The sequence below is a fragment of the Passer domesticus genome, chromosome 7 (assembly GCF_036417665.1).
Source record: "Passer domesticus isolate bPasDom1 chromosome 7, bPasDom1.hap1, whole genome shotgun sequence".
In the NCBI taxonomy this organism is placed as follows: Eukaryota; Metazoa; Chordata; class Aves; order Passeriformes; family Passeridae; genus Passer; species Passer domesticus.
The window spans coordinates 32392723-32415454 of NC_087480.1; the positions used below are offsets into that span (position 1 = coordinate 32392723).

General features: G+C 53.1%; 1 protein-coding gene across 1 annotated transcript in view; it reads right to left on the reverse strand.

The window, feature by feature from the left end:
* Positions 1-34: 34 nt before the first annotated feature.
* Positions 35-22732, reverse strand: part of TMEM121 (transmembrane protein 121) — a 34802-nt gene continuing 12104 nt past the window's right edge. Inside the window, exon 2 of the mRNA XM_064427453.1 lies at positions 35-2790. Coding sequence (XP_064283523.1) covers positions 1218-2156 — 939 coding nt within the window. The 5' untranslated portion in view covers positions 2157-2790 and the 3' untranslated portion in view covers positions 35-1217. The remainder of the gene's footprint in view (positions 2791-22732) is intronic.

The window sequence follows — 22732 nt, forward strand, 5'->3', positions numbered from 1 at the left end:
CCCACGCTGGCAGAAAAGAGACCACCAGAAGCCATTGCTCTCATGGGGCTTTTATTGTCCGGCTGGCCCTCACCTCCCACCCTGCTGCGCATGGCTGAGCCCCTCAGCACCACCCACACCTGCAGAGGAGACCCCAGCCCAGCTCCTCCCCAGGCCCAGCCACCTGCCTGGGGCAGCACATTCGTCCCGGCTCTTTTTTGGGGGTTTGGTGGGTTTTTTTGTTTCGTTTTTTTTTTTTTTTCCTTTTTTAATATTTATTTTAAAAATATAGTAGCTGTGGAAAGCAGCCCTCTTTATAAATGCTTGATGCCAGAGTGAAATGCATCCTCGCCATCCTTGCTCCTAATCCCTCCTGGGTGCCCCTGCCTGCCAGCAGCAGTGCCAGGGGCTGGGGAGGCTGCTTGGCTGCTGCAGGCAGGGAGGCTCTCGATGGCAGGGAGAGAGAGAAAGAGGGACCCTTCTAAAAATAGAAATATTGTGCTGAGTCGTTTGGAGTGAATGAAATACATAAAACACCAGCATCAGATTAGCTCTAGCTCATAGATATTGCTCCCGGCAGAGTTGGTGCGGGGCGCTGGTGGAGGCTCAGACCTCCTCACCCGGGCCAGGGCAGCCACGCCAGCCCCGCCCCCTCCCCACTGCAGGGCTCCCTGCTCTCGCCCACCTCGAGGACACTGGCCCACAGGGCAGCCCGAGAGCCCCCGGAGCCGATATAAATAGGAAACTGTAAACACAACCATTGGAGATAAGAGACATCTACGATCACAGGGTTTACTGCTTCAAACGCCCCGCCCTCCCCCCAATCCGCACCCCTTTGCCCTTGTCCCCACTCCGTATAAAGGTCTCCAGTAACAAAATCTTCGATCCAGGCTTGGAGTAAAGGTGAGGTGCTCAGGGAGTAAAAAGGGACATTGCAACCTTAGCAGTCTTTGCTCGGGAGGGGAGATGGTGGCAGGAGGGGGAGAGAGGGTCAGCTGGTTCAGGTCCTTTGCAAGTCCATTTGGTTTGTCTGGAGGACTCCTAGGGTTGTACCTGAGATGAAGACGTCTAGAGGACACTCCATAGCTCAATTAGAACGCTGTTGGTGTTTTTGTGCCTAGAAGAGCCCTCACTGCCGGGATTTGTCTGTCGTGCTTGCACCGGGCAGCAGGAAAGCAGCATCATCCCTCCTCCACTCAGCACGGGGCCATCTGAACCGACGCTGGGCTGGGGTCCCCTCATGTGTCCAGGATCTCACTGGTGGGCGACGGCTCGTGGGGGATGCCCTGTGCGCTGTGGATGGTCTGGTTGTGCGAGAGGGAGTTCTGCTGGAGCTCCAGGGCGATGGCGTTCTGCGGGAACTCCTTCACCTGCCGCTTGTACTCCAGGAAGGTGCACGCCTTGGTGGCGATCGCGATGATGTTCTTGCCGATAAAGATGGTGGAGACCCTGCTATCCTGGAACAAGATCATGTTGATGGCCCGGATGAAGATGGTGACGATGTTGATGGTGACCAGGCTGAGGACGGGATAGAGCATCATTTTTTGCGGGGCAATGTGCTCCCCTTGCATACTGATCTCACTGAGGGACACGCAAGGCAGGATTAGGAGGAGTATGTAGCAGTAGAAGAACATGAGCCCCTCTGCCCAGATGGGCAGGCCGGTCCTGTGTGGCTCCCACAGGTTGGCCTGGATGTCCAAGATATCCAGCAGGTCGAGGGCCACCCAGAAGAGGCGTCCCCGCAAGTCCTCTTTCTTCCGAAAGGTCCGTATGTACTCCATGCTGTCCAAGGCCACCAGCACCAGGTAGAGCCCCGGCACACAGATGGAGAGCAGAAGGGTCAGAGCTTTCCTGGCCACCGTCTCCAGGTTCTTCTTGTCTGCTTTGTAATTCTGAAAGATGAAATACAGCTTGATCTCCAGCACGAAGATGTAGAGGAACCACAGGATCATGGCGTAGCCCCGCTTGGCCGTCTTCACCTCGGCGCCCACCCACACGGCCACGTAGCGCAGCACGATGAGGAAGCAGATGTCCCCCACCAGCACGATGATGCAGACGCCGATCTTGCGGGGCCCCTGGTTCTGCTCCACCAGGTAGGCGTCCATGAAGGCCATGCTGGTCATGATGACGATGGTGGTCAGGCAGACGTGGCGCTTGTCGGGCGGCGGCAGCACCATGGTGAGGCGGGCGGCCCTGCGTCCCTCGGCGCCGGCACTAGGGGAGCGGTCCCGCCGGCGCTGCGTGGGGGCACATCCGCGCCCGGCCCAGGCACCGAGCGCCGCTCTGTCCCCCGCTGCCACCCCAGGAAGGGGTGCCTGGAGGAGCAGTGGCTCGGCTGGCAGCCCCACTGTCCCAGGGCTTGGGGCTGCCCCTGCAGACCCCACGCCGGCCCTTCGCCCCTCAGGGGCTGTGCCCTGCAGGCACCGCGGCTCTGCCCCCAGCCCAGGGCTGGCTGAGCAGCCCAGCCCCAGGCACCCTCCACCACCAGCAGCCAGGGCTCACGGGTGTGCAGGGCCTTCCGGAGGAATGTCCCTCCTCGGTGCTGGGTCCCCCATCGCTGTCAGGCTCTCCAGCAATCCTATGGCACTAAGACGCCTCCAGGCTCCAAGCCCAAATCCTGGTATAGATCCCTGGAAACACGGCAAGCGACTGGGCAGAAGGGGAGCTCTCCCTGTTCCCAGTGAGATCCCACGTTCCTCTGGGGTCTGGGGGACTCCTGCTGTGTCCTCACAGGGAATCACTTTCACACCTATCCCCACAGGGCTGTGCTGGTGTCCTGCTGCTCCCAGCTGTACCCGCATCCCTCCATTCCTGCAAAAGATAGCAAAGAGCAAGCGTTAGGGTCCCTCTGTGAGCTGACCGTGGAATGGTGGCAGTGACAACCCCCACAGCTCCAGCACACCACGGAGTGAACCGGGCTCCCACCCGGGTAATGTGCACCATCCCACCACTGGGGCACCCACCACACACTGGGCCTGTGTGTGAGGGTGCAGGACAGCTTTCCACTGAGCACAAACACAGCAACGGGCTGTCCTGCAGGGAAACGCAGCCCTCTGCCCTTCCACGGGCCCTGCCTGTCCAGAACTCAGCTCACTTCACAACCCTCTGCGCTTCTGCTGTTCCAGCAGCACCGACACAAAACCACAAACCTGGTGGGGACACACAGGTTCACAGCATTCCCAGCTCCAGGTGTCCCTGCTCCAGCAGGGACACAGACCCACAAAATACTGCAGAGGTCCCAGCCTAGACAGTTCTGCTTAACTACTGGGATTCTACCAGTTACTGAGCAGCTCTCAGGGTGGGGGGCACATCCCTCCTCAACAGGTGAGGTCAGGGCTGGCACATGGGGGACAGGGCAAAGCTGTCCCCAGGGTGTCGTGATGTCCCAGCAGCTTTCTGGACTGGTTCAGCTGCTTGTGGACAGAGCTCCTCCTCGTCATGCTGTCCTTGCCCCATTAATTTGTTAATGTTTTCTGTGCAGGGAATGCACTCCCAGAAATGAACAGGTAGGTCCCAGTGCATGCAAAAATGTCATTGAGCTGCTCACGTGGAGACAGACCACGATCACAGCTACAGAGGCTGAAGGGAAGAAGCCAAGCCCAAGGAGGTGTAAGCCATTAAAAACCTGCCCTACTTTGCTGCTGCTTATGTTTATAGGGCCTCATTTAAATAAAAGCTGGATTCTCTCCCGCTTCAGGGAGACAAGAAGAACAAAGAAGAGAAAGTGGGAAGCCAGATGAGTCAGAGCCAGCCCTGCCTTGTGCCTGAGTAGGTGGACAGCAGGGATGCGTGTACCTGTGCCCTGGTTTACAAAGGATGTGGTGCTCAACAAACGTTAGCAAGGGACTTAAGGCTGCTGCTCCAGCCAGGACCCTCGGGATGCTCTTCAGAGTCTGCTGCCAGCAAGGAAAACTGGCATGTTAAAATAATTTCTCAAGCAGGAATTGCTCAGAAATAAACCAAAAGGATGTGGGAATTAATGAGAAATGCTGCTTGGCGCTTCCCAGGCAAGGCAGTCCCTGCAGCCCCACTCATCAGTGTGGCTCTGCAACAACTCAGAGCTGCTGTTTGGGGCTTCAATTTGTTCTTTCTCGAGGTTTCGGATAAAAATATACGGTCACTGCTGTAACTGCCTCAAAACTCATGCCAAGTTTTACAGAGGATTTATAGCCAAGGATAGATAATTCCCGATAAATTAGGTCTTTCAGGAGGGAATGGTGGCTTTTTTTTTCTCTCACCCTGTAAGTATTTATGCCTTCAAAAGACAGCAGTTATTTAAAGGGCACTGGGTTGCATCACAGCACGGTAAGGTTCAGAAGCAGCTTGCTTGTAAATCTTGCCCCTGTGCCCTGTGTCTGGGGAGCTGGGGGAAGGCACAGCTCTCTCCTTATGCCTACATGAAAACGGACAGAATGCCTTTTCCTGCCTCCTGGTAAACACCCAGGGCACCGAAAGGTGTTAATTCACAGCATTTACAGCAGTGGCCAACAGGTCTTTAACCACCGCTGCTGAGCAGATCGTTTTCAGCAAATAAAAAAACAGGCTCAAATGGCAGATGCTTCCCCCGTGTCTGCTCCTGAAGGGCTCAGGGCAGCCCGGGCTGGGTTTGACAAACATTTGTGGTGGTGACCTTTCCGAGGGGAGGAAGGGACTGAGTCACAGGGCTCGGGGGCTGCTTCCTCCCCGGTCAAATCACGCACTGCCCAGGGTGAGCACCTCTCCTGCCTTTTCCAAATTGTTTCCAAGCACTTGCTGCAGTGTGAGCTCTTCTGATTTTCCAAGAGCTGGTGTTTCCCCACCCCTCGCAGCCCTGGTGCTGTGTGGAAATACGGAGTCCTTTGCAGATCCATGGAGCAGAGCTTGCCCATGTGAGTGACGCCTGACCAGCCTGTCAGGGAGGGGGCACATAAAACTCTCCTGGGAAGACTACTGGAGAAAAGCAGGTCGTTTTAAAAAAACATTACTTGGGAACTTTTAAATGGCTGCATCGGACAGTACATTCAGAAACTGCCTGAGAACTGTGCTGAGTAAACAAGACAATAACCATGCCAGACAGCCACAAGAGCACATCTGAGGCAAATATTTGCTTAGAAAAGTAGTCACAAAACTTCCTTCCTGCAGGAATTCTTGTAAATAAAAGGCAGCCCACCTGAACACAATGAGTTTGGAGTGCCATAGATGTCAGTGAGCCAGGCTGCCAGCATCCTAGAGGAGGGATCTAACAGCTTTGGCATCCCTCTTGATGCCAGGACTCCCACAAGCAGGTGATGAAACGATGCTTCAGTTTTGGCAACTACAGGCCTCCTTACCAGGACAAAATTCTATCCCTAATTGCTTATTCTCCTCTACTTCTGCCCTACTCAAACAGCTCCATTACACTGGAGTGAGCAAATGACCTCAGTGACACTCAGTGTGTCACCAGCTGACAAGGCAGAGCCCAAGGCCAGCATCCAGCCCCACCAGTGAAGGCCAGCAGCAGGGAATGGGAATGGGGAACAGCACCCCGTCCCCTCTCCATCTCTGGGGTGTGCCTGGGGACACCCCATTTCCCAGCCCAGCCTGCCCTTTCCCAGCTTCCCTGCAGGATGGGAGAGGCTTCAGTGGGAATGGAGGGGGCTGCTGACTTCCTGGAGAGACTCAGGGGTCCTGCAGATGGGTCCAAAGCCGGCTGGAGGGCAGGGTTTGCACTCTCACCGCTGCCCTGCTTCCTCTGGTGTTATGAATAGAAAGTTGTATTTTTTTTTTTTGAGTTTCAGAGTTAAAAACAAGTCAGACCAGTCAGACCTCTTTGGTTTCGCTGCCAAAGAAAAGCTCCTCAATTACCCGTTAATGGCCGGTGATTAACTATTGTTTCCCTGATGCTTGCCAAGAAGACCCTCCAAGGTAAAGAGAATAGCAGTGACAGACAGACCCTCCAAGGTAAAGAGAATAGCAGTGACATCAGAGCCAGTATGCAGATGAGAAATGCATTGCGCCCCGAATTTTTACAGTTTTTACAAGAAAAAACCCTAAAATTACGAGCCAACAAGTGACTTAAGTGACGTCTAAGGATGGGAGCGTAGTCCCGTACCTGCTTGGACCCTTTTTGCTTCTCACCCTAACCTGAAAAGATACTGATTAAAGAGACACCCCGGGGTGTTAGACAAAAAGCAGGAATCTGCTACTCTCCCATGAGGACGGAATCCCCAGCTCTGTCTGCAGACCAGTGGACAAAGCTGCGTCATCCTCCTCCTCCGTGCCACGCCTGGGAGCAGCGGCGGCGTGGGTGCGACCCGTCGATTTCTCCCCACCTGAGCTGATTCTTCTTAATAAAGGCATTAAAAAGGAGAAAGATCTCCTGCCCATTTATTTCATCTGGCACTGAGGGAAAGGAGCAGCATTGGTGCAGCCAGCCCCTGCCCTATTCCTCTGGTGCCTCTGCTCTGTCTGAGAAGTTACTTCTTGGTTTTGCACCTCTTTTTCCTGGCTCTCCCAGACGCTATAAACACTCGTGGTCACCCAAGGACGTGTGTTCACAGCCTTGCTCCACCAACAGCCCAGGCAGTCTGGAAGAAAACCAAACTCTGCTTTTGCCTGCGATGCCGGCGGCTAATTGCGGTGATTAATTACCGCTGGCTCTGCCCTTTCCGGCCGCCCATCACGGAGCCCTTCTCTCCTGCCCCTGCGCAGCCCCTCCCGGCACAGCAGCCGCGGATGCAGGATCCGCACACCAAACCGCATCTCCCAGCCCGGGGAGCCGCAGCTGCAGACAGCCTGGGGGCTCGTGGAGCCACCAGCAAAACATCGTCATTAATGCCAGCAGGCGCTTCCCAAAGCCCAGCTCTACCTGGCAAATTAATTTAAATTATTTATGTAATTTGGATCCTGTCTATTTTAAAAAAGGGAGTGAGACAGAAGTATACACAACGCGCTTCCCAGGTAATTAGGATGCTGCATTGCTTAAAGCTTCATTTGCACTTTAATTGCTTTGATTTATTCCAGTTTTCCCGAGTGTAAATCCAAAGCTCCCGCTCACTTGGCCCTTCAGCCCTCTGGAGAGCTGCTGCTCCACCAAGGCCTTCTCCCACCTGGCAGCGCGGGCCCAGAGGAGGCGATGGGCACAACCAGCTCTGCTCGGGACTTCGGGGGCTGTGGCACAGCCACCAACGATGGCATCACTCCCTGGCAGCGGGCTGTGCTCCAGGGAGCTGCTGAACCACAGCCAGGTGCCCCGCTCATGGCAGGGGCCGGGACAGGGGGCTGCTCTTCATTGCTTACACAATTTGTGACTCCCTGAATCACCTGTGACTGTGCACCACGTAAGGATGGGGCTCACAGGCAGGGCAAGCTCGTCGCTGACTAAGAAGAAACTTTAAATCAGCTGTCCCTGAGCCTCTGATGTTCCTGCTGCTGGTTCAGCCTCACTGACCTGAAGGCTGAGGTTTCACCTTGCCTACCCCTGGCAGTCCCTGGGGACCATCGGAGGGAAGGAGGATGCTCCTACACTGAGGAACAGGGAAGGTCGCTGTGCCCTGCCTCCAGCGCCAGGCTCTCCAGTGCATCCTGTGAAGGAAATGAGATTGAGGAAGATTTTTCCGGACCCTGCCCACTAATTGTGCCTGAAGGAGGAAGCAGCCCACTTGCTAATGACTACAGATAATTTACTGTGTAGGCCCATCAAGAGATGGGGAAAGAGCTGCAAACTGTTCCTAGAACCTGCTCAAAATAAACAATACAATGTCAGACAAAACCAGCTCCTGCTTATACCAGTGAGTGCATCAACTGTGCTCTCCTGCTGCAAACCCCCTCAGTCCCCTTTGGGGTTCATTTCAGCCCCTTTCCCCAAAACAAACACAAGCAGAAGGCACCAGAACTGTTGCCTGAATAGGAAAAAAAAAAAAACAACAAAAACCTACCCTGTCAATCATACCCTGTCAATCACATAATTTTGGTGATGTGGTGGGGTGGGGAAATGCTGCTTGCCCAAAGCACAGGATGGATGGATGGATGGATGGATGGATGGATGGATGGATGGATGGATGGCCTTTTTGTTCTCAGTTTTGTCCCCCACACCCATCCTGGTCAGGGCTCTCCTGCTGACACAGGCAGCTGCAGCTGCTGGGAACATCTCCCCATTCACAACCACACTGAGTTTGATGATGTTTGACAGACATGTCAAAAAAAAAAAGTGCCTTTTTAGATGTTTCTGGTGTTTAAAAATAGTTAAAGGTAAATGATTCATTTTGACTTGTACATAAATTGTGAAATTATGATACTACATTTTGACTCTACCAAAACAATTTACCATTGGTCCCAGCAAAGTGCTTCTGCAGAGGAATTTCTTGGCATTTCCAAGTTGGGTGCGTTTTCAAGATTTTGATCTAATCTGAACCAAACCCCAGATATAAAAGCATCTAAATCCCCCACGGTTCATTGGTTTCTTGCCAAAAAGGGCATATTTGGCTAACATCTGTCTGCATGTATGTTTGCCACAGTGAGAGATGACATGGAGTTCAGGGGAGTGCAGGTTCTGCTCACAGAGCTATCCCCACCCTCCTGTCCCTGCTGCTGCCTCCTTGCACTCTTTATCACTCTTCAGTGGAGCTTTGCCCACTGGTCCTGGGGCATTTCCCTCTCTGCTGCCTCGGGAGTTGTGGGCTGGCTGCTCCTCTGCCAAATCATCAGCATCTTCCCTGAACCTCTGCCCTCCCAGTGCCAGTGCTCCTGCAACGCAGGACTTGCCCCTGCTGGGGGAATTTGACCCAACTAAGCTCTCTTTTTGGTTTGTTGGTTTGGATTTTTTTTTGTTTTCCAGGCTTCCCTTCCCCCTTTTTTGGAGATGCTGTTGGATTTTACGAGTTTCCTCCAGCATGCTCCCAGCTCACCCCAAAGGGAGCTGTCTGCAGCTACAACCAACACCCTTATCATCCTGTCCCTGCCTTGGAAACTGTTTGGCTTTCCTCTGAAGGAGCTGTGCCATCCTTGGGCTGGGAACAAAAGTACTTCCTGCCCCAGGCACGGCAGGGCTGAGAGTGCACCTGCAACTCGCAGTTGAATAAATCACCTCACTAAAATCCAGCAGCACACCACCAGCTCTGACCTCTGCTGGTGCCCTCCTGGAGAGAGAAGTGGTCAACAAGTTTCACCTGCACACAAAGACCACAGCTTGGATTTTTCCTGTGCCATCGGCAGGCATCAATGCAAACACCAGGAGCACAAAACTTGGATCCGATTTCAGTAGCCTGAGGATGTACTTTTGTGTGTGACTCACAACCATGTCCTCAAATAACCTCACACTGTCAGTGCTGGGGGAAAGGAAATCATGGAGCCAGAGCAGAGTCCTCACACAGATGCTTTCCCCCACTGCCTGCTGGAAATCCCTACAGATGGAGGATGGAAAGCTTCCTGCTCTTGCTCATCCTTGTCCTCGCTCTCCTGGGTGCTGGCAGAGAGTACGAACTTGCCTGAGTGCTGCTCCCAGCATCCTCACCCAATCCACTAGGTGCCTGAGAGCAGGTGGGAGAGGGAATCAGCTAATTAAAATAAAATGAAAACGGGAGTGTGAAGCTATAAATAGGAGAGTGCTGGGACTTTCCTGGTGTTAAAAAAAACCCTTGTGGGGAAGGAGATGCTGGAAGCTCTGGGGCAGGACTCTGGAGATCTACCAGGGAAGATGCAGCTGAGATCTGCTGGCACCTCCTGCCCGTGTGAGAGGAATGACTCTGCACTATGGGCTGGAAGGATCAGGGCTGGCTTGCAGGCTCCTGTAGGGACCTGAGCAGAGTCACCTGCTGGTTCCTCTGGCCTGGGCCAGGCTGGCTGTCAGACTTGAGGCAGCAGGAGAGGGTCCTCTCCCTCTCCCTCCCCCACACAAGGAAGGGCTGTGGGTGAAAGTGCCTGATGCAAGGAAAGCAGGGCAAGCTGCAAAGGGGAGAGCTGGGAGGACAAGGAGCTCTGACTCCCAAACCACAATCCTGGAGACCTCTGCCCTACTTGATGGTGAAGGCACTGAGGACTTTCTGCACTCAAATAGCTGTGGGGAGGTGCTGCTCCAGCACCTGTGCTAGGGTGGCAGGCAGCAAGAATGGCTGTGGTGTGCTGCTCTCACAAGAACTCTTACTTCCCTCGAGGCCCCAGGCGAGCAGAGGGCCTGGGTGCTGGAGGAGGGGAGGTGGCTTCAGCACCACAGAGCTGGGGACGTGCCTCTGGAGGCCAATCAGCTGCCACACAAAGCAAGTGGCATCTCTGCCTTCGCTGGGAGTGGCGTCCAGCTTGTCCCTGCTGCCAGGCAGTGATGGCGCAGAAACAACTGTGCCCCTGTTATTCCCTCTGCCCCCAGCACAGGGTGAGTGGAGGTGGGATGAGCTCAGCAGGCTGCTGTTGCTGCCACCAGTCTGGCCTTTGATTAAGAGTGATTGTTCTTCTCTTAATTAACAGGAGGCAGCTGTTGGCTGTTCTGGTGGAATGGAGAAGCAGAGCCCAGAGGCTGTGATAAAAGGAGATTGTGTCTGCTGGCTCCCACTGAGCCTGGCACAGCCATCCTCTGGCCAGCCACACACCTGGGCTGTGGGACATGTCACTGCGAGGGACTCAGCACTGCCATGAGCAGCAGATATGGGGCAGCCAGATAATCCCTGGGGTGATTTTGCTGCTCTCTGTTCTCCCAGGCCACCCTGAGGTGGAACTGCTGGTGATGCCTGCCTGGTTCCCACAGGGTTTATTTCCCAGTCTGCCCCTCAGAGACCCTCCTGAGGCAGAGCCTCTCCTGTGACAACAGGTCTCGTCCTCTGGTGACATGTGGCACTCTGCTGCTCCCCAGGTTTAAGGCAGCCATCTGCCCTGGGAGCAGGCATGCTGTGCTCAGCCTGTCATACTGACAGCTGAGCCAGCTGCCCAGGAGATGAGGAGGCATCTCAGCTTCTTCTGCTCCCCAGGGCAGTGACTCTTGAGCAGAAGCAGGGTGTATCCCAGTAAAAGCTCCACCATTAACATCATGCCATTTTGCTGAGTGGAAAGCTCACCTGGGCGATGACACTGCACCCGTCTGACACAGTGCAAGAAAAATAATGGCAGCCCTGAGGTCGCCAGGAAGACACTTCTCTTCCTCTGGTTTCTAGCCTTCTCTCTACCAGCCATCTAATAAATCTAATAAAATCTGTCTTGTTGATGCCTAATTCAATTCCAGCACCCAGAGACCAGGCTCCTTATATCACTCACAAACCTAACCAGTTCCCTCCTTGGCATATGAGCCAGGCCAAGGGGCTGCTGCAGGCTACTCCAGAAGAGAGCAATTACCTGGGGTCAGGACTCACTCTCCCAATCAATTATATGTTTATGGGTTTTCCTTGGTTCACACCTAATTGAACTTTTAGGTGCTTGGACTCCATGGTCAGAGGCAGCTGGTGACTTCTAGGCTGAAGTCTGGGAATTAAATGAGGTGCCTTGAGTGTCACCTCAAAGGAAAGTCACCACAGCCCGCCCTGTTCATAGCTGGGAGCCAGGCAGGAGTGGTGCCGGGAGCTGCCACAGCCCCTGGCACATGTGCCAGGCAGCAGGAAGGGGCTGGGGTGGCTGAGACAAGCATGACCTGGGGGATTTGAAGTAATAACTTGTGTATTCCAGATTCCCTCTCCTTTACATCCATCCCCAGCCAGGTGGGGATGATTCCGCCAGAGCAGCCCAGACCAGCCAGGGCTGAGCCATGGGTCAGACAGCACCCAGAGGTGAGTGCTGCTTCTTGGGACTAAGGCTTTTGTTTGCACTAAGTTGGCTTTTCAGGCTTTCCTTGCTAATGAAATTCTTTCCCCCTTCAAACAAACCAGGAGCAGGGGCCATGCCCGAGGTGTGGGAAGCTCCCAGACTCCTCATGGCCAGGCCCTGCTGAGGAGGGAGCTCAGCGTGGAGGCAGCAGGGAACCTGGGACATGGGCTCCCCACCCGAGAGCAGGGCAGCTCCTGTCCCCCAGCATGATGTGACAGGGGGATGTGACAGGGGGATGTGACAGTTTGCTGTGCTGGAGCTTTCTGCCAAAGAGATCACATATTTACGGCTGCTCTCTCCAGCTTCCCGTTTCAAGCCACAGTGACTTATTTGTTACAAATTTACATGCATGCTTAAAGACATCTTTATGTTCCTCCTAAGTATAAAAGGTATATTTCTCCATGTAGCATTTTGCCAGTCAGAATCAGCCACCCCATCTAGTATGTGACTGCATTTGTGCCCGGCTTCAGTGCTCATTTTCCTCTTGGTAATGATTATCATTATATGAAGAAAAATGGGTCATTTACAGCGGTTTCTCCCCAAATAAAAGGCTGTGGGATACAGGATATCATTAAAATTCTAAACCTGACTTCCAACCTCAAAAGCAGGCTCTTGCTATTCGGGTCTCTCTGTGGAGGGAGGGAGGAGGGGAGGTGGGGAGAGGGCGCGTGATGAATGTGCTTTGGCCATGAAATCTCTGCCTGCCATGTGCACTGGCATCGAGGCCCCGCGGCTGAGGTTATCTCTGCTGCTCACACACGGGCTCCCTGGCTGGCCCTGGGGGCCACAGGCTGCCTCCCAGTCTCTCCAAGCTTTCTCCTGGCCGGCACAGCCCCAGGGCTCCCACTGCAGCCACGCTGTGTGTGGGATGGTACAGCCAGAGCCGGAGTTAATTCCTGCCATAAAAAGAGCAATTTAGCTCCTGCCAGAAGGAGGTGGCTGGGTGAGGTCCCCTGCAGAAGGGGAGGCTGGCAAGCACAAAAGCTGGTGCTTGCACAAGGGAAAAAGCAGGATGAAGTGCTCAGACACAGCAGCCCTTGCCCTGCCCTCACCCACTGCTAGGGCTGAAACCACCCCTGTGAGAGTGTCACTGCTGTCCCACGGGCCAGCTGGCCAGGACCTGCCCCCAGCCCCTCCAACAGCCCTGTCCCCACAGCTGCAGCTGCCTGGGGGTGGAGGACATGCTCCCCCAAGGACTCTGCCCATCTCCTCAGCCCGAGATTCAGGCTCCCAGCACCAGGGTCCCCGCCAGGCTTGGGGCTGACTCCTTCCCTCCTCGTTCCTGATGACAGGAACAAGTGCCCTGCCCACATTCAGTGCTGGCTTTGGATGTGGGAGCAGATCTCCCACCTCCTGGCATTCTCCATCCCTGCTCCCCAGAGGCTCATTTCCATCTCCTGGCATCCCCAGAAGGGGCTTCACGGGGAATGTTTTGCTTGGAAAGGCTGTGCAACTCCTGTGCAAGCCTGAAATTGCTGTGTACAGGGCTGTAAGGCAAAGCTAATCCATTTTGCAGCTTAGCCAGCTGCTGAAAGATGCTGTTTAAGAGAGAGGAGCTGCTAACTGTTTTCGTCCCCTCCACGAAATGGGAGGGACAAGGGATATTCAGACGATGAGAGATGGAGACTGACCCAAAATGGCTAATTTAGAAGCAACTTTTAAAAAATGAGACTTGCCCTGAATTGTTAATTTTTGAAGTCATTCCTTTCTAAACGTGCTCAGAAAGGACTAATTTTTCATTCTCTTTCCCAACATTTTAAATCAAAGCGTGCATGAGAAGCTCTCTTGCTGCTGATCCCACCCAAGCAATCAGGCCATGGTTAATGCCCAGCCTCATCCTGGCACCTGGGAACATCCACCCAGCCCATGTCAGTGAGGGCATCCCCCAGCTCCAGGTCACAGCCATGGGGCTGTGAGTGTGCATCACAGGTGGGATTTGGGGTGTCCCCAGGACAGAGAGCATCTCTCCTCCTTGGCAGAGGTTAGGGGTGTCAGAATGACAAGTTAGTTTTGGTCTGGCAGACAGGCTGAAAATCCAATATAAATTATTTCTGTTATTTTCACTTGGGTTTTTGAGCAAAATAAAACAACCACAGAGTGGCTAGGAACAATCCTGGGATGCTTTGTTCAGCCTCAGAAATATTTCCTTTCTCTCTGGGGTCATTTTACCCTCCTCCTTCCCTCCCCTCTGCTGACAACTTTAGATTGCACTTGAAGTAGCAGATGGCTTGGACTTTTCAGGAACAATGAATGTGATTTGCTAGAAAACATAGATCCAGGGGAAGAGGATTCAAACCTCACTCCCAACTGATGCCAAACAAAGGGAAGAGCAATAAAACGCCTTTCTATCCACTAATGGCCACAAAGTCATCACACATATTCTCCCTCAATGGGAGGGAATCTCTTGCCTGGGAAAGGGGGATAAAATGTGGAGTGGAGCAGACATTTCCCAGTTTTCCAGAGAGAACATGAAATGTAGTAAATGGCAGGTGTTTCTCACACAAAGAAAACTGGTGTTTGCAGAGCATCCCTCGTGTACAAAACAGGCCGTGCTGAATCCCAGCTAAGGAAGTGGTGAGATTTGGGGAGGCTGGTGGAGACGGGGGGCTGTGGCAGCCAGGGCCACTGCTGGGCTGGCAAAAAACCCACCTGGCTGCAGAGGCACAGTGAGTGCAGCTGCAATCAGCTGCTGTTTTAATTTGCATTCTAAAAGTGCTTCTGGAAGCCCTCCCTAAGCACCATGCCAACAACTTGCACTGATTTTTGCACCACCATTTTCCCTCTCCCACCTTTGCTCAGCCTCAGCCTTTCCCACCCTCTGGCTGGGACCACAGCACTCTCCCATGGGATCCCCCGTGGCCTCTTTAGGCACCAACCATTTCTCATCAGGATTCCTGGAAGCCCAGGTCCCCCTGGAAGCATGTGAGACCCGGGGGATCCTCCACCACTCCTCCAGGGGGACTCGTCTGCTGTGTCCCCGTGCATTACAGCTCTTCCCTGTATCTATAGATTTGCCCCAAGTAAGGACAGCCCCACTCTGGGTGGTTAATTGATCTTAATTAGGTAGCCAATGTCTGCCACAGTGCCACGTAATGCCTGCACCTTGTAGCCACCAGCAGGCTCAGCTCCTCCCTGCAGGGGCATCCCTAGGTCCTCTGCAAGCCCAGAGGGGTTGGGAATGAGCACAGAGGCCAAATAAGGGACAGAAAATCATGAATTTCCGTGGTCTGTGGGGTGCAGCAGGAATTGTGCAGTTGAGAGGGGAATCCTTCACCCCTGGTCCTCCCCCAGTGCCTGGCTGGCCCCTCTGGGCTGGGTGCAGCTGGCTGAGGCAGGGTGCAGGCACTGGCCAAAGACTCAGCTCACCACAAAACTCATGACCAGGTGTTCCCACCTCGGAAACAGCGCTGAGGACCAGGGCTGAGCAGCTGGGAACAGCTTTGCAACATGAACCCTCCTCTTCCAGGACAAGCACCAGCAGCTTTCTGCTCTCTCCAGGCTTGGAGCATCTCTATCCCCCCAAGGACAGATTTCAATGTGATTTCTGTTATTTCAGCTTTGCTGAACCAAGTGAGTGGAGAATGCAAGCTGGATGTGTGCTCCTGGGTTGTCTGAGGGTGCCCCAGTCTGGGGGTGACAGTGTTCCCGTTGTGGGGCTCCTCAGCATGGCTGGGCCTGGATGCTCTGCCAGGGGAAGCTCTGCTTTCGGGATGGAGCCAAGCAAAGCCCAGCACCAGGGCACTGCTTCAGGGGTGGTGGGACCCTGCTTCACCTTGTGCTGTGTCCCACAGAGCCCCCTGAATCCCTTCCTTCCAAACACCTCTTGCTGGTCCCGTTGTGTGTCACAGATATCACCCTGCTCCTGTAGGATGGGCTGGAGCTGGTGGCTGTCCCCCTTGCCTGTAGTGTCACATGGGGGTTTCTAAGCACACCACCAAACCCTGGTGTCCTGCCAGAGGCACAGAGTGATGTCCTGCCAGGTGAGCTGGCCCAGGCAGGACATGCTTTCCACCTCCTGGACTTGCCTGCCCAACAGAAGTGAGGGCAGCTCCAGCTTGCAGTGTGAGCTGGGGGGTACAACCCCTCTCCAGTGCTCAGCCCTGCCCTGTGGCTGGGGTGGGGGGGTCCTCTGACCCTCCAAACCTCCCTGGTCCTGGGGCAATGAGGAGCACACTGGTTTGAGTGTTCCTACAAGAATACTGAGCCACCTATGGCTCTTTGGGCACATCTTTGCATTCTCTTCCCAAAGAAAGCTGATTTCTTCGTGCTGCACTCCAAAACAGCTCAAGTACACTTGTAGGAGAGACTGCAGAGAGCTGGCTTTTCTCTCCTCTGAGGTGGAACACAAGTAAAATTCTGCATGATGTTTGTGTGAGCTGTGCCCTGCAGGACACCCTGTAAGCCTTGGGGCCTGGGCTATGGCAGGATGGGGAGAGCACAGCCAGGTTCAGGCTTGCACTAATTTGATCTCAGCTCAGCTTTAAACTGATTAGGACACACACAGTGCAATGCTGAATTACTCCAGTTTATGCTTAAATAATAACAACTATATACAGCTTTCTGCTGAATGAATTACACGTGTGTAAACACACCCCTTCTGTAAATCCAAACAAGGTCTTGAAACACAGCTAACCATTCATCACCACACAAATCTGCCCCTTCAGATTGCTGTTAGTGCTGGGATTCCCCTCCTGGGCTGAGCAGCAAGCCAGCCCTGCAGCTCCTTCACTGCAGCAGCCAGCTGAGCATCACCAGCAGGAGAACAATGCAGAGAAGCAGGAAGGAGAGAAGGAACCTTGTACAAGAAACACGGGGCACATCTGTCCCCTCCCTGCCATCTGACAGACCTGCCACACCAAACCCCAGCTCCTGGGAAGCCATCACTTATCCCTGTGTGCTGCTGAACAGCATCTGCTGCAGGCAGGGTCCTGGATGGCCTGTTGGAAGGGGTCCTAGATGGTGACAGCCCATGTCAGGTGTCATTTCTTGTGTCAGCACATGCAGAGCTGATACCTGCAGCTTCTCTTTGGTGATGGTGAGCTCCAGAGACAGAGAGGCTCCTCAGTGTCAAGCCATGCACGTTTCTGTGGGCTGGAGATAACCCCCAGCAGCAGTGAGTGTTTTGGGATCCTGCAGCAAGGAACAGCATTACTCATTTTGGGCAGTCACTGGAAAAGTTTCCATTTTTGGTACAAACACTACAGATCAGGAACATGGGAATGATTCATGAAGTCTAAGCTGAGCAAGGCCACTCCACCTTCCCTTCCTCTACTGCACCAAAACAGATTTTTGTTTTTTTCATTATCAAGCTGGAAAAAAGCCCCGAAAATGAAACAATCAGCTGTGGGCTCTGAACCTGACTCTTAAACTGCATCCCCAATTTACCCAGGAACCAGCTCATTGCCTGAGAGCACCCAGCAGCCAACAGGGTTTTGCTGGCAGCTGCTGCCTTTCTCTCCTTCTATCCCTGCATACTAATATGAAGTAAAATGGGATGGTAATTTAATCCTATGCCACTAGAAGCAAAGCATCACACAAGCCTGCTCATCCTCTCCTCTAAGTTTAGCCCAACAGTGTATTAAAAAGCTGCTACTGGATTCTCGCCAGCCCCTACTTAGCTAAACTACCTGACTCTGCAGAAAAGCAGAAAATTCTCCATTCTGTGTTATTTCTGATCCTTGGGAGAACGACCCACATCTATCAGGGAACCTGACCCCCCACAGGGCCCGCAGGAAGCCAGTGTAATTTGGAGGAATGTGTGGAGTGACAAAGGTTTTCCTGTGCCATTGGGCATGCTTCCTGCTGCCCGGAGCTGGGCTGCTGGAATCTCAGCTTGGAGCTCCTTCCACCCCTTCGCTGCAAGCCCATACAGAGTAATGAATAAATCTACCCCTGCTCACTTATAAATAGTTTATAAAAGGTTCATAAATAATTTCTAGATGTTTTAATGAATAGTTAATCAATTGTTGCCGGGCCCAACAGGTCAGCAGATTGCTTAAATCCATCAATTACAATGGCTGCTGATGAGCAGCCATTATGAGCATCAGTGGGACACCACAGACGTCTGTGATGGGCTTGTAGCAGCTATAAAGGGTTAATAAGTAATTAATAAATGATGTGAGTGCTCTTTTAATTAAGAGCTGTGAAGGCCATTGAAAAATGCATTCCTGGAAAAGCCACAGGCAACACAGCAAGCAAACATCTGGACCGGGTTTTGTAACCCTGCCTCTGAGGAGCAAAGCTGGCAGAGAGGTGCCAGCCTGGCCCAGCAGGCAGCCCTGCTGCCTGAAGAGCAGCAAATTTCCCTCAGCCAAGCTGATTCCAGAGAAGCATGGCCTGTTCCCAGTGCCTCTTTGAGCCTGGAGCCTGCACCAGGGAGCTCAGCCTCCTCATCCCCACCTGCTACAGGAGCATCCTCCATGCTCTGCCTGCCGTGGGTAGGGTACCAGAAAGGCAGGGCACGTGGATGCATGGAAAACAAGACAATTCCTGGTTTACAGGGCTCTGGCCTTGCTCTTCCCTCCTAGGGGGTTTGGGGTGAGCAGCCCTCTCTCCCTGGGGGTGGGTGACACATGAAATGCCACACTGAGGAGTTGTGCACACAGTTGGTGTTTGGCCTCCTTAGGAGAGGCTCTTTATTATCATTAAGCACTGAATATTTCTGAATGATAAAAGCAATTAAGTGTAAAAAAAGGTAATGATCCGTCCCATATTGCATCCAAAAGATATGAAAATCCCTCATAAAATTATCACCCTACTACAGAATGGGACCTAAATATCTTTATAATGTAAGACAGAGAACTTTGCTTACAGTCAGAACATTTATAAGGCATTCAATTAGCCACCAGAGGCTTTCTTAGTATTACCCAATTCTCCACAAGCACAGAGGCAATTACAGGAGATTCTAACTTTTTAAATTAAAGACAAAAGGCAGGAGAATTTGGATAAAACCCGTTTCCAGGCTCACCCTGGAACATACATGCAGAGGAAATTTCATGCAGATCAGGCTTAATTTACTGCACAATTTAGCTCAGAGCAAAGCGAGACTCTTCCCACTCCTTTGCTGGAAGATCCTTCTGCATGGGAAGGGGACGAGTACATGATGTACTGCGCTGTGATCTGGTCCTGGGGATGCCAGGGCAGGTTGCCATCCCTCATCCCACCCCCTTTGCAATGTCCCCAAGCCCTTGGGCAGGGATCCCAACCCCAGCTGCTCTGGGGGATCCATCGTGGGGATGGCTGTCCCCCCTGTTCCTCTGGGGGGGCCTCTGGGTGCTGGCAGTGGGCATCTGTGCCTTCAGCCTGTACTGGCCCAGGGCCACCCAGCCCCTGCACACTCCTCCATGCATTGCTGTGCCATGCTGCCATGCCCAGGCTGGAAATGAGGTGTGCATCTGTAACGGGCAGTTAATGGTGAGGGAAATCAATCACAGCAGCAGATTAGCGAGGCACATGATGGATTTCCTGATTCCGACACCTTTAAATCACAATCAGTTTCTCCTTCCAGAACTGCTGGGGCTGAGCCAGAAGGGATGGGCTCAGTGATGCATCAGCCAGTCAAACCTCCCCACAAACTGGTGCTGTGGTGGGAGCCCCCATGCATGCCCACCTGCCATGGGGTACCAGGGCTCTCCAGGGAGAGGGCAGCAGCAGGAGGAGAAACTCTCCCTGAACAGGGGGCTTTGATCGCTTCCTCCTGATTTATATTTTGAGAACATTTCAATGGATCAAGGTGTCAGATCTGTAGTGCTGCCAGCAAACAGTATTTTCTTTTAATAAGGAGAGAGCAGCAGGTCATTTCATCTGCTGTACCTGCTCTGCTCCTCTGGTAGGGAGGTAGGGCTGCACCTTCCCAGCACCAGCACCTCTCTTCTCCTTTCAGGGTGGCTGTGACTCCCCTTCCCCCTCACCAGGAAGGCAGCAGCATCCCAGCACAGCTCCTCTCCTGTAGCTTGTGAGGATCCACACCCCCCTACACATTGCTGAGGGTGTTTGCTTCTCCAGGGCTGTTCCTCACCACCACGGCCTCACAGAAGCACCAGTGGCTGCTCCCAAGCGTGTGCTCCCCACGACAGACGTGTCATGAGTGCCTTCACCATCAAGGCAGTAGTCTACAAAGGGATCCAAAGCCATGCCTGTCACTTTGCTTTTGGCTCCCGAGCCTGCCAGCCTGGCTTGGCTCACAGGCAGAGCCTGCCTCCAGCCACCAGTGCCAGACACTCCTCGCTGGCTGCCAGTGCAAGCCAGGATCCTCCCGCGGCCGCACTCCAGCCTGTGCCTTCCCAGGCAGCAGGGAGCACGGGGCTCCTGGAGCAGCCGTGGGGGCCACCAGCCCCACAGCCACATCCAGAGGAGCTGGGCAGGCAGAAGCACTGCGGGGAGCAGCTGTGTGAGCCCCAGCACGGCCGTGGTTGTGGGGTGCCCTCCGGCTGGCCCAGAGCACTGAGAATCACTGCGTGCTGGGAAGAAAGGAGACAGGCTCCTCCTGACAGCGCCCTGTGCTGCACATCCAAACTCTTCCTGAGAAAGCAGCCCTGGCAGAGCAGTCTGGGCTCTTCCTAGGACAAAGTGTGCGGGGGAAGGAAGCAGCACAGAAAGGTGAAGTGAAAGTTAATATAGCTGCATAAACCAGCTCTGACACCGCATGGGGAGGATGCAGGAAAGCGTAATGCCGGAAAGGACTTCTGGGGTTTTCTGCTGAAAAGCAAAGCTCACCACTACTTTTTCCAAAGCACTTGGAAAACCTGAACATATCATGACTCCCTCAGGGCATTCCCTCACAACCTCTGGCATTCTCTCCATGGGTATCAGACAAAGGGCATGCACACTGTTGAATCCCATGCTGAAGAGCATTTGGATGCTGCTCTTTTGCCAGTACTCAGATCACTACAGTGGGGCCAGCTGTGGGAGGCAGGGCTGCAGGCAGCATCCCCTGCCAGCATCTCCAGGGCCTGACACCCATTAGCATTTCATTCTACCCAGTTGATCCCAGTCAGTATTAAAGCCATGCTTTGGCATTTCTTAACTGCTGCTGCTCAAAGAAATCACTGTGCATAATACGGCAGAGCTGGGTGCCTGTGCTGCCTTCCCTATGCCCAGGCAAGGGAGAGAAGGGCTATGAGTGTGCAGAGAGATTCCTCACTCAGACAGCAAGTTCTGCCTCTTGGGGCACTCACATTCAGCAAAAAAAATAGGGCGGGGGGGGGGGGGGGGAAGAGCGTGTTTACAAATCTGTATATTCATACCTATATGTATGTCATTATGCTAAGTCATGGTGAGACAAAGTGGATTGGCTACAGTCTTGACGTGCTAAAATTAGGTTTTATGTAAAATAAGTATTTGCTTCATGTAGGGCATGTTGGTATTAAGATTTATTTTCATCCTGACTTATATTACTGCTTGGTATGATTGGGCAAAGCCCAGGGCACACGCATATCGTTTCCATTCACAACATCTGCATGGATTCATGACCTAGCAAGCTGAATTGCCTTGCAATCTTTTTTCCACTGCAGAAAGCTTAATAACCATATCAGTCTTAGAGCAAAAAGAGACCCCATGTATTTGTTGTGCAAGAAGGGCTCTTGAACAGAGTTGCAGGAGGCAGGGAAAGCATCACACCAACTCCCTCACACCCATTGCACATGTGGACTCATTTCCCAAGCTGTGTCTGTGGGACTAACAGTGGATGCCAGGACAGTAAATGTCAGTGGAGTGCTTGCATAAACTCCAGGACACCCCAGGGAAAAAAAAAAAAATCCAGTGAGTTTGTTTACTTCAACTGTTTAACCAAATGGCTTTGGCAAAGGCAGTACTGTTGTGAAGAAAGCATGAACTGAATGCTTACAGATGTGCACATGAGAGCCCCGTGCTCCCACAGCCACAGAAATAGCTACCATGAACAGGTGGACTCAGGGAGTTAAATAATGACTTTTATGTCCCCTGGGGCTTTCCTGAGGAACCTCCCTCACTGTGGGGGAGCAGTTAGAGCCCAGGGATGGTGGGGACACAGCGTTCATCTCATGGAAACAAAAGGCCCATTGCCAAGAGCAGCCAGGAACTGAGGATGCCCGAGGGGAGCAAGGAGAGGAGACGAGAACAGGGTGGGAAGAAGCACCTGCTTATCTGCACAGGAGGGGAAAACAGGCACAGTCTGGATTCTGCTGCAGAGGAGCAGGGGTGACAGGAAAGGCACGGCATGTACAGGGTCACTGCTGAGAAACAGCCCCTTCCAGACACCCCTGCTCATCCTGCAGAGAAAAAACACCTGCCTGCAGATGGCAGAATCACAGTTAGTTTAGTAGAAGGAAGGTGTAGGTTTATAGAAAACTTCTCTCAGGTGGGCAGAGAGATTCACAGAGGACTGGCTAAAGCCCTGTGTTCCTCGGGTCAGGGCTGAGCTGTGACACCCTGATGCAAGTGAGAAGATGAAGGTGTACTCACTGAGAGAGCCTGGCCAAGGTCTTTGGAGGAACTGGGGTCACTGGCTCAGCTGAGAGACTAGGCAGTTTTGTCATAAAAGGACACACTGAGGGTTTGGTATGCATCTCCCTGAGAGTCATTTTAGAGCACTGCTGCTGGAGACAGCAATGCTGCTGGGACAGTGAAGAGTTTGCAAGAGGCTGATTTCCAGGTGGAGGCTGAGGTGCAGATGCTCAAACCAGCTCTGCTTGGATATGGCTGAAGAAGACTTTTTATGTGCCAGTTACAGAACTGACATGAGGACATGCTGCTTTTGTTTGCTTTTTAAGAAGAAAGCATGTTATCAAAAGAAGCCAGCTGTGCAAAGTAAGCTTATATTGGATACTTGTGGAGCAATCACCACTGGCTTCAGTACAACTCAACAGAAAGGTATGAAAAACAGGCTGGTAAGTGAGGACTTCATCCTGAAAAGGAGAAAAGGGATGAAGGGATCTCCAGCCTCTTCCATGTGAGTGCTTTTCTCCCCTTTGGCTTATCGCCCACTTTTCCAAGGAGATGCCAGGATGCAGCACCCAGGGTACCAGAGCTGTGGGCT